The 14,362-nt window shown below is 36.0% G+C and overlaps 1 protein-coding gene across 4 annotated transcripts in view; it reads right to left on the bottom strand.

Moving 5' to 3' along the window:
- Positions 1-14,362, bottom strand: part of SEMA3A (semaphorin 3A) — a 554,797-nt gene that overhangs the window by 156,223 nt on the left and 384,212 nt on the right. For all 4 annotated transcript variants that reach the window (XM_010804145.4, XM_024990793.2, XM_010804147.4 and 1 more), the window contains one exon: positions 1,011-1,130. In XM_010804145.4, the coding sequence (XP_010802447.1) occupies positions 1,011-1,130 (120 nt within the window). The remainder of the gene's footprint in view (positions 1-1,010; positions 1,131-14,362) is intronic.

Raw genomic sequence — 14,362 nt, 5'->3', positions numbered from 1 at the left:
AGAAACCACATAGCCTCAAAGGTGTCTTCTTATACAAAGAAGGTACAACACAAAAATGTTTCGATTATTCAGTGTTTGGGTTGTAAGATCATATCTGTATCACTTTTGGATTCCATAAGAAAATATAGAGAAAAGATTTAAAGTTATAAAGAAGTGGCTAACATGTAAATTATATTTAACATTTAGGATTCCAGAAACATTCTGGGAACAAACCTTTTATCTGATGAGTAATTCTGGGTTCCAATTGGAAGAAAATCCTGTCACAAGATTTTTTCACCACATGAACACTTTTGTTTTTCATAGGATTTTGTGCCAAAAATTATAAAGGGCTTATAATTAAATGCTATTGATAAATCCAACCCATGGAATTGCTTTCAAACTAGAAACTTTTCCTTTAAATACATCCCTAATTTCAAGTTTTGCTTAAATTTACCCAACTTAATTTTCTCACTAAAACATCTTTTAGGAGCAAGAGACAAAACATTTTTTATCTTTTTTATCCTGACAAAATTATAGTCCAAAATATAAATATAAAGCCTAGCTAAGCAAGAACACAACTGTGAGCAATTTAGGTCAAACATATGATCAGAGCATTGAGCACATGTATGGCATCCTTTCTTAATCCCTGGGCAGAAGAAAACAACTGTGGTGGCAGACACTTCTGGCTGAGGAGGGAAATGGTGGGGAAAGCTGGCAATATACAAATGAAGGAGAAAACAGTACACATTCAGCCTGCTGACATCTGCTGCACATGCAAAATGGATTGGACTCTGTAATAGAGAGGAAAAGCAAATGCTTTCTTCCTTCCTTCTCCCTGTTTCAGTTATTGTTGAGTGATGGTCTCAATTCTTTTTGCATTCACAGATTAAAATTAATAATAACATCTGAATCCCAAGTAGGAGCTATCTAACAGCAAACTAATTTCTTCAATGAAGTGAGGAAAGTAGTAATAAAGTATTTGAAAAGGAAGGGGTCATGGACAAACACCATTTTTAAAAAGCGAGCTTTACCTCAGGATGATGTCCAATTTCAATGTAGGTGCAAACTGGATGAAAAGCCCCCGTTCCACAGGCATACAAATGAGTCTGATTATAAGCCTTAAGCACCTTGATGAAATTAGCACATTCTTTCTGTAAAACAAAAGGAAAACCAGTGAGTTCTAGCAGTGAGCATGGCTGAGGTATCCTTTAGTGTGCTAGGCATGTTTGAGCAGATTTCTTTTGTGTCCTTTCACCTTAGTTTTTATAGCTTATTATTCTATTGTTTGTTCACATTACTACATGAGACACAGATGGGGTTTGCTCTCATTGTTACATGAAACAAAGAAGTTCTTATTTTGGGGGGTAAAAAATAATATTCCCTTTAATGTTTTTATTAAAACTATAATTTATTTATTAAAAAGTGGAATAAAGTTATAGATGACCAATTATAATAGGTGACTTTTCTGGAAATGAAGGAAACAGAAAATTTTTTAGTCAATTAGTTAAATCATAATAATGATGAAAATTTATTTGCAAAAGTCAGCTTTAAATTTGGAAAAGTAAATAAAAAATAAAAAGTAATAAAACCTTCTACTAAACATAAATTTGAAACATCATCAGTAACTCATAATGATTGGCAACTAACTTTGAACTTTAGCAGTGCTACTTATTACTGGGCTGCCCTGGTGGCTCAGATGGTATAGAATCCAACTGCGATGCAGGAGACCCAGGTTTGATCACTGGGTTGGGAAGATCCCCTGGAGAAGGGAATGGCAACCCACTCCAGTATTCTTGCCTGGAGAATTCCATAGACAAAGAGTCGAACATGACTGAGTGACTAACATACACACACACACACACATACACACACACTGATGCTTACTAGTGAGCTTTACAGACTTAAGAAGATAAAACCACCTCCTCTTGAAAAAAGTCACTGAAACTTCAAAGATGGTTTGTGTATAAGATGAGACAGAGAAGATATTAGAGTTTAGAAAGTCTGTAAACTGAGGGTCTTTATTAGAGTGGCTATATTTAATAAATATCTTCATGAGTACATGTACATCTTAAACCAATACATGGATACCCTTACCAATGAGTCATGGATCCTCCAGGTAAAGAACAGCTACTTTATAAGAGGGGATTATAGTCATATCTTATTACGTATAGAAGTTTAGACATTCCTTCCATTTCATTATCCAAATGTCACCTAATAAGTATGATAGAGCTATTTATATTTTTCCATATATTCTATCTGTAGACCCTATGAAAGAAAATGTGTTTCTACAAACAAATAGGAATCTTAGCCTTCTGTTCCTGTTAAGGGGAAGATTCAGGGGAAAAAAAAATCAGATGAAGTATAAACTGGATAATTTTATTGCCAAATTAACCCTGAGTTGAAAAGATATACTTTTCGCAAAATATTTTTAAATAAATGAGTTGCTATCAATACTATAAAAAGAAAACAGTGAAAAGAGAAATTCAAACTTGGTGCTCTGTGACAACCTAGAGGGGTGGGATGGGGTGGGAGGTGGGAGGTAAACTCAAGAGGTAGGGGACATAAGTATACCTATGGCTGATTCGTGTTGATATATGGCAGAAATAGCACAATATTGTAAAGCAATTATCCTCCAACTGAAAATAAATAAATTTATTTTTAAAAATCTTCAAATAAATGCTATGGTCTATTAACCATATAAAATCTTAAAATTAAATACATATAAGTAGAAAATATGAATTTGTCATGGGACATACATTATTTTTAAATACCCAACTGAATATTAATAATTGCACTGACATTTTATGGTTTCATAACATAAAATTCTCACCACTACTATTTAATACAGTTTTGGAAGTTTTGGCCACAACAATCAGAGAATTAAAAGAAATAAAAGGAATTCAGATTGGAAAAGAAGAAGTAAAACTCTCACTGTTTGCAGATGACATGGTCCTCTACATAGAAAACCCTAAAGACTCCACCAGAAAATTACTAGAGTTAATTAATGAATATAGTAAAGTTGCAGGATATAAAATCAACTCACAGAAGTCCCTTACATTCCTATACACTAACAATGACAAAACAGAAAGAGAAATTAAGGAAACAATTCCATTTACCATTGCAATGAAAAGAATAAAATACTGAGGAATATATCTACCTAAAGAAACAACGATTATGCTGTGAAAGTGCTGCACTCAATATGCCAGCATATTTGGAAAACTCAGCAGTGGCCACAGCACTGGAAAAAGTCAGTTATCATTCCAATCCCAAAGAAAGGCAATGCCAAAGAATGCTCAAACTACTGCACAATTGCACTCATCTCACATGCTAGTAAAGTAATGCTCAAAATTCTCCAAGCCACACTTCAGCACTATGTGAATCGTGAACTTCCAGATATTCAAGCTGGTTTTAGAAAGGCAGTGGAAGCAGAGGTCAAATTGCCAACATCCGCTGGATCACGGAAAAAGCAAGAGAGTTCCAGAAAAACATCTATTTCTGCTTTATTGACTATGCCAAAGCCTTTGACTGTGTGGATCACAATAAACTGTGGAAAATTCTGAAAGAGATGGGAATACCAGACTACCTGACCTGCCTCTTGAGAAATCTGTACGCAGGTCAGGAAGCAACAGTTAGAACTGGACATGGAACAACAGACTGGTTCCAAATAGGAAAAGGAGTACGTCAAGGCTATATATTGTCACCCTGTTTATTTAACTTATATGCGGAGTACATCATGAGAAACGCTGGGCTGGAAGAAGCACAAGCTGGAATCAAGATTGCTGGGAGAAATGTCAATAACCTCAGAAATTCAGATGACACCACTCTTATGGCAGAAAGTGAAGAGGAACTAAAAAGCCTTTGATGAAAGTGAGATAGGAGAGTGAAAAAGTTGGCTTAAAGCTCAACATTCAGAAAAATAAGATCATGGCATCTGGTCCCATCACTTCATGGGAAATAGATGGGGAAACAGTGTCATACTTTATCTTTTTGGGCTCCAAAGTCACTGCAGATGGTGACTGCAGCCATGAAATTAAAAGATGCTTATTCCTTGGAAGGAAAGTTATGACCAACCTAGATCGCATATTGAAAAGCAGAGACATTACTTTGCCAAAAAAGGTCCGTCTAGTTAAGGCTATGGTTTTTCCAGTGGTCATGTACGGATGTTAAAGTTGGACTATGGAGAAAGCTGAGCGCCAAAGAACTGATGCTTTTGAACTGTGGTGTTGTTGGAGAAGACTCTTGAGAGTCCCTTGGACTACAAGGAGATCCAACCAGTCCATTCTAAAAGAGATCAGTCCTGCGTGTTCTTTGGAAGGACTGTTGCTAAAGCTGAAACTCCAATCTTTTGGCCACCTCATGTGAAGAGTTGACTCATTGGAAAAGACTCTAATGCTGGGAGGGATTGGGGCAGGAGGAGAAGGGGACGACAGAGGATGAGATGGCTGGACGGCATCACCAACTCGATGGACATGAGTTTGAGTGAACTCTGGGGGTTGGTGAGGCACAGGGAGGCCTGGCACGCTGCAATTTATGGGGTCGCAAGGAGTCGGACACAACTGAGTGACTGAACTGAACTGAAAGAAACAAAAGACCTATATATAGAAAACTATACAACACTGGTGAAAGAAATCAAAGAGGACAAATAGACGGAGAAATATACTGTGTTCATGGATCAGAAGAATCAATATAGTGAAAATGAGTATACTACCCAAAGCAATCTATAGATTCAGTGCAATCCCTATCAAGCTACCAAGGATATTTTTTACAGAACTAGATCAAATAATTTCACAATTTGTATGGAAATACAAAAAACCTGGAATAGCCAAAGAAATCTTGAGAAAGAAGAATGGAACTGGAGGAATCAACCTGCCTGACTTCAGGCTCTACTACAAAGCCACAGTCATCAAGACAGTATGGTACTGGCACAAAGACAGAAATATAGATCAATGGAATGAAATAGAAGGCCCAGAGATAAATCCACACACCTATGGTCACCTTATCTTCAACAAATAAGGCAAGAATATACAATGGAGAAAGGACAATCTCTTTAACAAGTGGTGCTGGGAAAACTGGTCAACCACTTGTAAAAAAATTAAACTAGAACACTTTCTAATATCATACACAAAAATAAACTCAAAATTGATTAAAGATCTAAACGTAAGACCAGAAACTATAAAACTCCTAGAGGAAGACATAGGTAAAACACTCTCCGACATAAATCACAGCAAGATCCTCTATGACCCACCTCCCAGAACATTGGAAATAAAAGCAAAAATAAACAAATGAGACCTAATTAAAATTAAAAGCTTCTGCATAACAAAGGAAACTATAAGCAAGGTGAAAAGAGAGCCTTCAGAATGGGAGAAAACAATAGCAAACAAAGCAACTGACAAAGAATTAATCTCAAAAATATACAAGCAACTCCTACAGCTCAATTCCAGGAAAATGAACAACCCAATCAAAAAATGGGCCAAAGAACTAAACAGACATTTCTCCAAAGAAGACATACAGATGGCTAACAAACATATGAAAAGATGGTTAACATCACTCATTATTAGAGAAATGCAAATCAAAACCACAATGAGGTACCATTTCACGCCAGTCAGAATGGCTGCAATCCAGAAGTCTACAAGCAATAAATGCTGGAGAGGGTGTGGAGAAAAGGGAACCCTCTTACACTGTTGGTGGGAATGCAAACTAGTACAGCCACTATGGAGAACAGTGTGGAGATTCCTTAAAAAACTGGAAATAGAACTGCCATACGACCCAGCAATCCCACTGCTGGGCATACACACAGAGGAAACCAGAATTGAAAGAGACACATGTACCCCAATGTTCATCGCAGCACTGTTTATAATAGCCAGGACATGGAAGCAACCTAGACATCCATCAGCAGATGAATGGATAAGAAAGCTGTGGTGCATATACACAATGGAGTATTACTCAGCCATTAAAAAGAATACATTTGAATCAGTTCTAATGAGGTGGATGAAACTGGAGCCTATTATGCAGAGTGAAGTAAGCCAGAAAGAAAAACACCAATACAGTATACTAATGCATATATATGCAATTTAGAAAGATGGCAATGATAACCCTGTATGCAAGACAGCAAAAGAGACACAGATGTATAGAAGAGTCTTTTGGACTCTGTGGGAGAGGGCAAGGGTGGGATGGTTTGGGAGAATGGCATTTAAACATGTACATTATCATATGTGAAATGGATAGTCAGTCCAGGTTTGATACATGATACAGGGTGCTCGGGGCTGGTGCACTGGGATGATCCAGAGGGATGGAATGGGGAGGGAGGTGGGAGGGGGGTTCAGGATGGGGAATACATGTACACCCGTGGCAGATTCATGTCAATGTATGGCAAAACCAATATAATATTATAAAGTAATTAGCTTCCAAAAAATAAATAAATTAATTAATTAAAAAAAAAAAAAAGGATGCTCTGGTACCCTTAGGATCCATGTGTAGTGTGGATTTGATCCCTGGGTTGGGAAGTTCCCCTGGAGAAGGGAATGGCTACCTACTCCAGTATCCTGGCCTGGAGAATTCCATGGACTACAGTCCATGGGGTTAAAAAAAAAAAAAAACTTCAAATAAAAACTATGGTCTATTAACCATATAAAAATCTTAAAATTAAATACATATAAGTAGAAAATATGAATTTGTCATAGGACATACATTATCTGTTTTTAAATATCCAACTGAATATTAATAACTGCACTGAAACTTTATGTTATTGACCATAGACTTTTTTATACACATAGTTTTGTGTTTTTGCCCATAAATGTGGAAATAAAAACCAAATATATAACTAAAAGTGCCAATAAAGGTCAAATGCAGACTATAGTGCAAGCCCTTGGCAAATGTAACAGAGAATTGGGTTGGTCCTGACACCTGTAACTTCGTAACACTCCCTTAGATCATTCTCTATAACATGTGACTCTTCAAGTGAAAGCTCAGAATGTGTTTGGACTTATGTAGTTAGTTGGAATTTATAACTGAGATGTTAGAATAATTTAAGTACATTCCCAAGTGACATTTATATTCTGTGTTTGTAACTGATGATTTTGGTTTTAACTTTAATGCCTCCATAAAATAAAGAGCAGACTAAACCTGAGCAGAATAATTGTTATTTAAATTCAAATACTTGCTTTCCATCATCACTGATTTATCCAGGATGAAATCCGAGGATGTCCTATAAACATATCATCCCAAAAGTAAGTTATACCTCTATAAGGGAAAATATGAAACTTGACTGTTAGGACTCATCACTCCTTCTTATCAAATGCTGAGCAGTTTCAGAAAGTAGCTAAAATACACATCTGATTTGTCTCACTGTTTTGTTACTTACATCCTGAGTCTTTCCTTGTCTGGAAAGGCATTATAAAAAGAAAATTAAGCACTGAAATCAACTAACTTTGAAACTAATTTTGCAAGTTTCTATAAAGAAAATTTTCCTAGCTTAAAGAGTATATGCATCTTATCCATGTACCACTTTGAACATGACACATCTTAGACAAAAGCTTAAATAAGCTTAGACATAACCCAACTTTCAAGGCTCTTAGCCACAAACTCCCCATTCTATAACAGTTTCTCCTCTTTGAGAAAGAGGATAGGGCATGAATTCTTGGCCAGAGGAAAGAGGCTGTGGACAGGGAAACATCTGATAAACTCATTTACAAATAAGACATTCATGAGTCTTACCCAAAGGATTTACTTGTACTCTTAAGAAAATGCAGTCATTTGAAAATGAATTATTTTCAGGAAAATGTTTTATGAAACATGTAGGTGGCCACATACTCTGATTTTACATAAAGACAGCCAACCCTGATTGTGGACTCAATATTATAGCATTCAAGATTATAAACAACCATTTCCAGCACCATATGTTGAAATTAAGAAACTGGCTGTGTACACACATATTGGTAAGCAAACGGATATTCTAATAAATAGCAGTGGCAGACCCAGATGGATGTCTTACTCATTCTAGAAAAGAACAGGGTTTTACTTTGCCCACCAGGCCTATAAAGATACACATGCAATTTTAAATACAAATCAAAGTCTTTAATCCCAGCAGTGACACATAAGGGCATTATAGAAGTTTGAGAGGAGACCCTAGATCTCCATGATAAAGAAAGGAAGGAAAATTTTATAAGTATAGATACCTGTGCATACAAGTGAAGGCTATGTCACTTTTGCAATCGTTATAAATTCTAAGGTCACAGAATCTGTGGGCTCTTATCTATTAATCAGTTAGGTAACTGATTAGCAATAATTATTGACTGAAAAATTCTCAAGGTTCTTGAGAACTATGTAACTGAGCTACCCTGAATATCCTAATTTTTTTTTTGTTCTCTGTGTGCTGTGTTGTACTGTGATAAGTTGCTTCAGTCCTGTCTGACTCTGTGCAATCCTATGGACTGAGCTTGAAAGTTCAGTTCCTCTGTCCATGGGATTCTCCAGGCAAGAATGCTGGAGCATTCTTTTGGAGCATTTCCTCCTCCAATTTTGTTGTTGTTGTTATGGTTGTTGTTCTCTATTAACTGTCAAAGAAGCACCACTATAATATGACAACTATTCTTCTACAGAGCTGCTAGAAAAAAATCACAGGACTGAAGCTGTGAAACCTGGCAAAGGGTTCTACTGAGGATGCTGATAATGGATTTTATCTGTACTACAAAGCAGCTAGACCCACCCTATTGGCCTAAGGCCTGAATGATTTACCCAGTGAACTCTCCCAGTTGGCAGAAGGCTGTATTGTACCATGCCTGGGGGCTAACTCAATATTATTTTGATGTGAAGGTTAATGCAAATAGAATGGAGAGAAATTTCTTGGATTTATATAGTGTGTTAAGACACTTGAACGGAAACAAAGAAATTGAATGAAATACTTTCAAAATTGGTTTAAATTAGTTGCAAGAAAACTCGTCAATAACAATATACAAGGAAACAGTGAATTAAAAGAACTGGACAGAGAAGAAACCAAAACTTGAAAGAGACATAGTGAAGTAAGGATTTTTCTTTAAACAGAAAACCAACACAAAAGAGTATCAATCCTGTCATTCATTTGTCTTCATTCTCCTGCTTGTTGTTGCCAAGGCTTTTGAGTGTTCCAAAACAGGATATTCATTTTATTTGGAAGCAGCCTGGACATTCCTCTAAAAAAGAAGGAAGCGTGGCAGAAAAAGGAAACACACTTCACACATTTCTGCTCTAGGGAGACAGAAGAAGAGTGTTTCTGACCTTTTCTTGAACCATGACGATTCTTAAAACTCAGAATGTAATGTACTTTTTGGCATTCAACTACTGTGCTGCTTTGCTCAGCACTGGTGGATTTACAACGTAATAAAGAGAATGTAATCAGTTCAAAATGAATTCATTTTTCAAACCTGGATCTTTTTGGAATTTAAGCTGATACACAGACAAGTTAGCAACAAGCTGGCTTCCCGAGAGTCAGGCAACCATACTGACCTCTTATTTCACTGAAATGTACTCCAGAACAAGAGTATTATAAATTGTTAACTTAGCCTCATGGTAAAAGTAAAGGCAGTCATAAACCAGTAAAGCCCAAGGCCACACCTGAGGAGCAATGATTCATCATCCTTAGTGACAAACCATTTACACTTATTTTTTTAAGAATTTCTAGTGTCTTAAGGTCAAATGTAAAGAGGAATTACACACAGAGATATTAGCCTGGAAAAATAAATTAGAAAGAAAATGTCTACCCTCAGAAAAAGATATAGAAGCCAAATGCACAGTGATTCAAAAACAAACATTACAAATATGTAGCACTGATTAGACTGTGTTAAGCAGACTTTTCCCGGACGGTTACAAAAATAAAGTCCATCCATCTGTCAAAACAACTGCTCCATGCATGAAAATTAAAACAGAATAGAGGTGTTTTTAACTAACTTCTGATAATTACACTTTCTACAAAAGAATGTAATTTACCACCAATCTCAATTACCTCCTTACATGTTCTTAAAGGATTGAGCAGTGAAATTTAACTCTAAATAAAAGAGAAGGCTGTGAACATGAACAATCTACATTTAAATATATTTAGTTTATGATTAAATCAAACAACTTATTCAGGTTCAAATATAAATCAGCTCAACATGAATGAATATAGTACAACATTGGCTCAGGTCAGTGAACATTCATTTAAAAAGCAAAAAAAAGTCTCTATCCCATCAACAATTTATGTTGAAATATTTTAATGTATAACACAGCAGCTGGGAAAGCAAAGGAAGCCCTTTCCTATCATGGTGGGTGGATACATCTCTGCATGAAAATCCATTAATAAGCTTAATTCCTGAAGTTAATCTGTTGACTTTCTTTTTCTCTGGTCAATTTATTTGGCAAGCTGGCCGAACACTAGAATCTTCATGCCAAAGCAGTAATCCATGAGATTGTTCCTGTCACTCACTCATCCCTTTCTCTATTTAAGATGTTCCATACTTACCTACCAATAATTTTCTTTTTCTTTTTTTCTTTTAATTCTATTACAGCTGTGATCAGATCATCCATAAGCATGTCTTCTTAATACCTCAGCATTCATTAAAGGATGTTAGAAACCTCTTCTTCAAAGAGGAATATCAAATAGAACTAAGACTTAACTGTGTTCTGTTTATAATATTAGCAATTGAATGCTGACTTTGTGACTTGGAATTTTTTAGCATCCACCTGATAAAATGGTGAGTAGCCTGTTCTGTCTATTTTGGGAGACATTTTTACTTTCCCTAACTAAGAAGCATCATGTATAATAAAACCAATGGACCTTTCCATTTTAATGTTTTGTTTTGTTTCAGAAAAAAATTTTGTTTTGAAGTTCTAGAAATACTGATCTAAGATTCCATAAATATTTTTATTTCAAATTACTCAAAAGCTTCAAAATTGGTCAAAAATATACGTATAGTCATTATAGACAAAGGCAGGAACAAAAGTCAGCCAATGTGATTCTCTTCTACTTAAAGGAGTTTTGAGCAATTTCACTTTGAAATGTCATGTGGACTAGAGAAGCTGATTAATACATACTTATGGCTTACATTGCATTTTACACTGTAATAGCGATCCAATTATTTACATTTGTACCACTCATTGGAGATATGATTATGGGTGGTCTATATAATATGTATTTAGCATAACCGTTTGCCATCTCATATGCAAATGAATTCACACAATGAATGTGAAACTGACTCAACTATGTTTTCCTGCCAAACCAGGAGAAATATTTAGTCAAAAACCTTACTCTGATTTCAATAATGATATTCTGTTTTTTCCAATTTTATGCAAGGTTCTTGTATACTTAGTGCTCATGCCTTAAAGGAATTAAGTCAATGATTTACACCAAGCAGGTAGAGTTACAATCCAAAGAGATTTACTGTAGATACAATTAGTTGGCATATTAATTCTAACACATATGCATTTATCATGAATTTAACACTCAAATAAAGGAGATTTGATTCTTTAATACATATGAGATGTAGCTTTAAGGAAGGAGATACAAAATGAAATTCAGACTATAAAGGAATGCTTTTTTATAATTCATATATATACCCCTTTTCTACCCTCTGTCTTATCTAATATCAAAAGTTAAAATATTCAGTTGGAGTCTTTAATATGCAAAATATTAAATGCTATTATATAATTAATAATATAAAATATTATCTTAATTTATATTCTAACAAATGGAACCTCTTTAACCATTCATAACTCTTTATCCATTTATAACATATCCATGTTTATAATAAATGGACATACATATATAGGCATATATATTATGTACATACATATATTAATTTCAGAAATTATTTCTGAATACAATTAAATGTTTTAAACTTTAGAATTTAAAATCTGCTTATATTTATTATTTAATGAAAATGGTTATTTATTCTTGAGCGTGTATTTACATTTGAAGGTATTCTTGAAGAATTTAAGAGAAACATATAGAATAAAACTAATTAACAGCAAAATGATGAAAGAGAAACACCATGAAAGTAGTTACCTATACTCATCTGATGCTTTATCAGACGGGTTAGAATTAATAAAGCATCATATTCTCTGTGTGATTATAAGAGAGTTATTTGGGATTTCTGAGCTTCAGTTTCCCCAAGTCAAAATGCTATTAATAACATATCTGTGCAAAGTACATAGTACGATGTCTGTTGTTACCGTAGTTCAGTCGCTAAGTCATGTCCAACTCCATGAAACCCCCAGGGACTGTAGCAAGCCAGGCTACGTATTATCCTCCACTATCTCCCGGAGTTGACTCTAACTCATCTCCATTGAGTCAGTAATGCCATCCAGCCATCTCATCCTCTGTCATCCCCATCTCTTCCTGCCTTCAATACTTCCAAGCATCAGGGTCATTTCCAGTAAGCTGAATCAATGAAAATTCAGAGTTGTTTTTTTCTTTAGGATTGACTGGTTTGATCTCCTCCCAGTCCAAGAGATTCTCAAGAATATTCTCCAGTACCACAGTTTGAAAGCATCACTTCTTCAGTGCTCAGCCTTCTTTATGGTCCAACTCACATCTGCACATGACTACCAGAAAAAAACATAGATTTAACTATATTGACCTTTGTCAGCAAACTGATGTCTCTGCTTTTGGATACACTGCCTAGGTTTGTCATAGCTCTCCTTGAAGGAGCAAGTGTCTTTTAATTTCATGGCTGCACTAATCATCTGCACTGATTTTGGAGCCCAAGAAAATAAAATCTGTCATTGATTCCACTTTTTCCCCTTCTACTTGCCATGAAGTGATGGGACTGGAGCTATGGTCATAGTTTTTCGAATGTGGATTTATAGGCCAGCTATTTCACTTTCAGCCAGCTTTCTCCTCTTTCACTTTCATCAAGAAGCTCTTAAGTTCCTCTTTACTCTCTGCCATTAGCGTAGTATTACTGGAGCCATGAAATTAAAAGACACTTGCTCCTTGAAAGAAAAGCTATGACCAACCTAGACAGCATAGTAAAAACCAGAGACATTACTTTGCCGACAAATGTCTGGCTAGTCAAAGCTATGGTTTTTCCAGTAGTCAGGTATGGATATGAGAGTTGGATTATAAAGAAGGCTGAGCACTGAAGAATTCATGCTTTTGAACTGTGGTGTTGGAGAAGACTCTTGAGAGTCTCTTGGACTGCAAAGAGATCCAACCAGTCCATCCTAAATGAAATCAGTCCTGAATATTCATTGGAAGGACTAATGCTGAAGCTGAAACTCCAATAGTTTGGCCACCTGATGCAAAGTATTGAAAAAGACCCTGATTCTGGGAAAGATTTAAGGCAGGAGAAGGGGATGACAGAGGATGAGGTGGTTGCATGGCATCACTGACTCGATGGACATGAGTTTGAGCAAGCTCTGGGAGTTGGTGAAGGACAGGGAAGCCTGGCATGCTGTAGTCCATGGGGTTGCAAAGAGTCAGACACCACTGAGCGGCTGATCTGAACTGAACCGCTTGCATATAATTTTCCTGACAATCTTGATTCCAGCTTGTGAATCATCTAGCCTGACATTCTGCAGGATGTACACTGCATATGAATTAAATAAGCAGGGTGACAATATACAGCCTTGTTGTATTCCTTTCCAATTTGGAACTAATCCATTGTTCCATGTCCATTTCTAATTGTTTCTTGATTGGTGTACAGATTTCTCAACAGACAGTTAAGGTGGTCTAGTGATGGTCACATCTCTTTAAGAATTTTCCACATTTTGTTGTGATCCACAAAGTCAAAGGCTTTAGCGTAGTCAACAAAGCAGAAGCAGATGTTTTCCTGGAATCCCTTTGCTTTTTCTATGATCCAATGAATGATGGTATATTGATCTCTGGTCCTATGCCTTTTCTAAATCCAGCTTGTACATCTGGAAGTTCTTAGTTCACATATTACTGAAGCTTAGCTTGAAGGATTTTGAGCATTACCTGGCTAGCATGTGAAATGCACACAATTGTGCAGGAGTTTGAACATTCTTTGGCATTGCCCTTCTTTAGCACTGGAATGAAAATTGACCTTTGTCAATCCTGTGGCCACTGCTGAGTTTTCCAAATTTGCTGACACACTCAGTGCAGCACTTTAACAGCATCATCTTTTAGGATCTGAAATAGCTCAGCTGAAATTCCATTACCTCCTCTAGCTTTATTTGCAATAATGCCTCCTCAGGCCCACTTGACTTAACACTCCAGCATTTCTGGCTCTGGGTGAGTGACCACACCATCATGGTTATATGCAGGTCTTTAAGATCATTTTTTGTATAGTTCTTTTGTGTATTCTTGCCTAGCACTTATTAACTGAAGGGAAACTCATCTTATTATTAAATTAGTCAACCATCTATTTATTACTTATAATATTTTCTGCTTAAAACTCTTAGGACATTCCAC

The sequence above is a fragment of the Bos taurus genome, chromosome 4, assembly GCF_002263795.3.
Source record: "Bos taurus isolate L1 Dominette 01449 registration number 42190680 breed Hereford chromosome 4, ARS-UCD2.0, whole genome shotgun sequence".
NCBI lineage: Eukaryota > Metazoa > Chordata > Mammalia > Artiodactyla > Bovidae > Bos > Bos taurus.
Note: the sequence above shows the minus strand (reverse complement) of the source record. Positions and strands in the feature narration are given on the sequence as shown.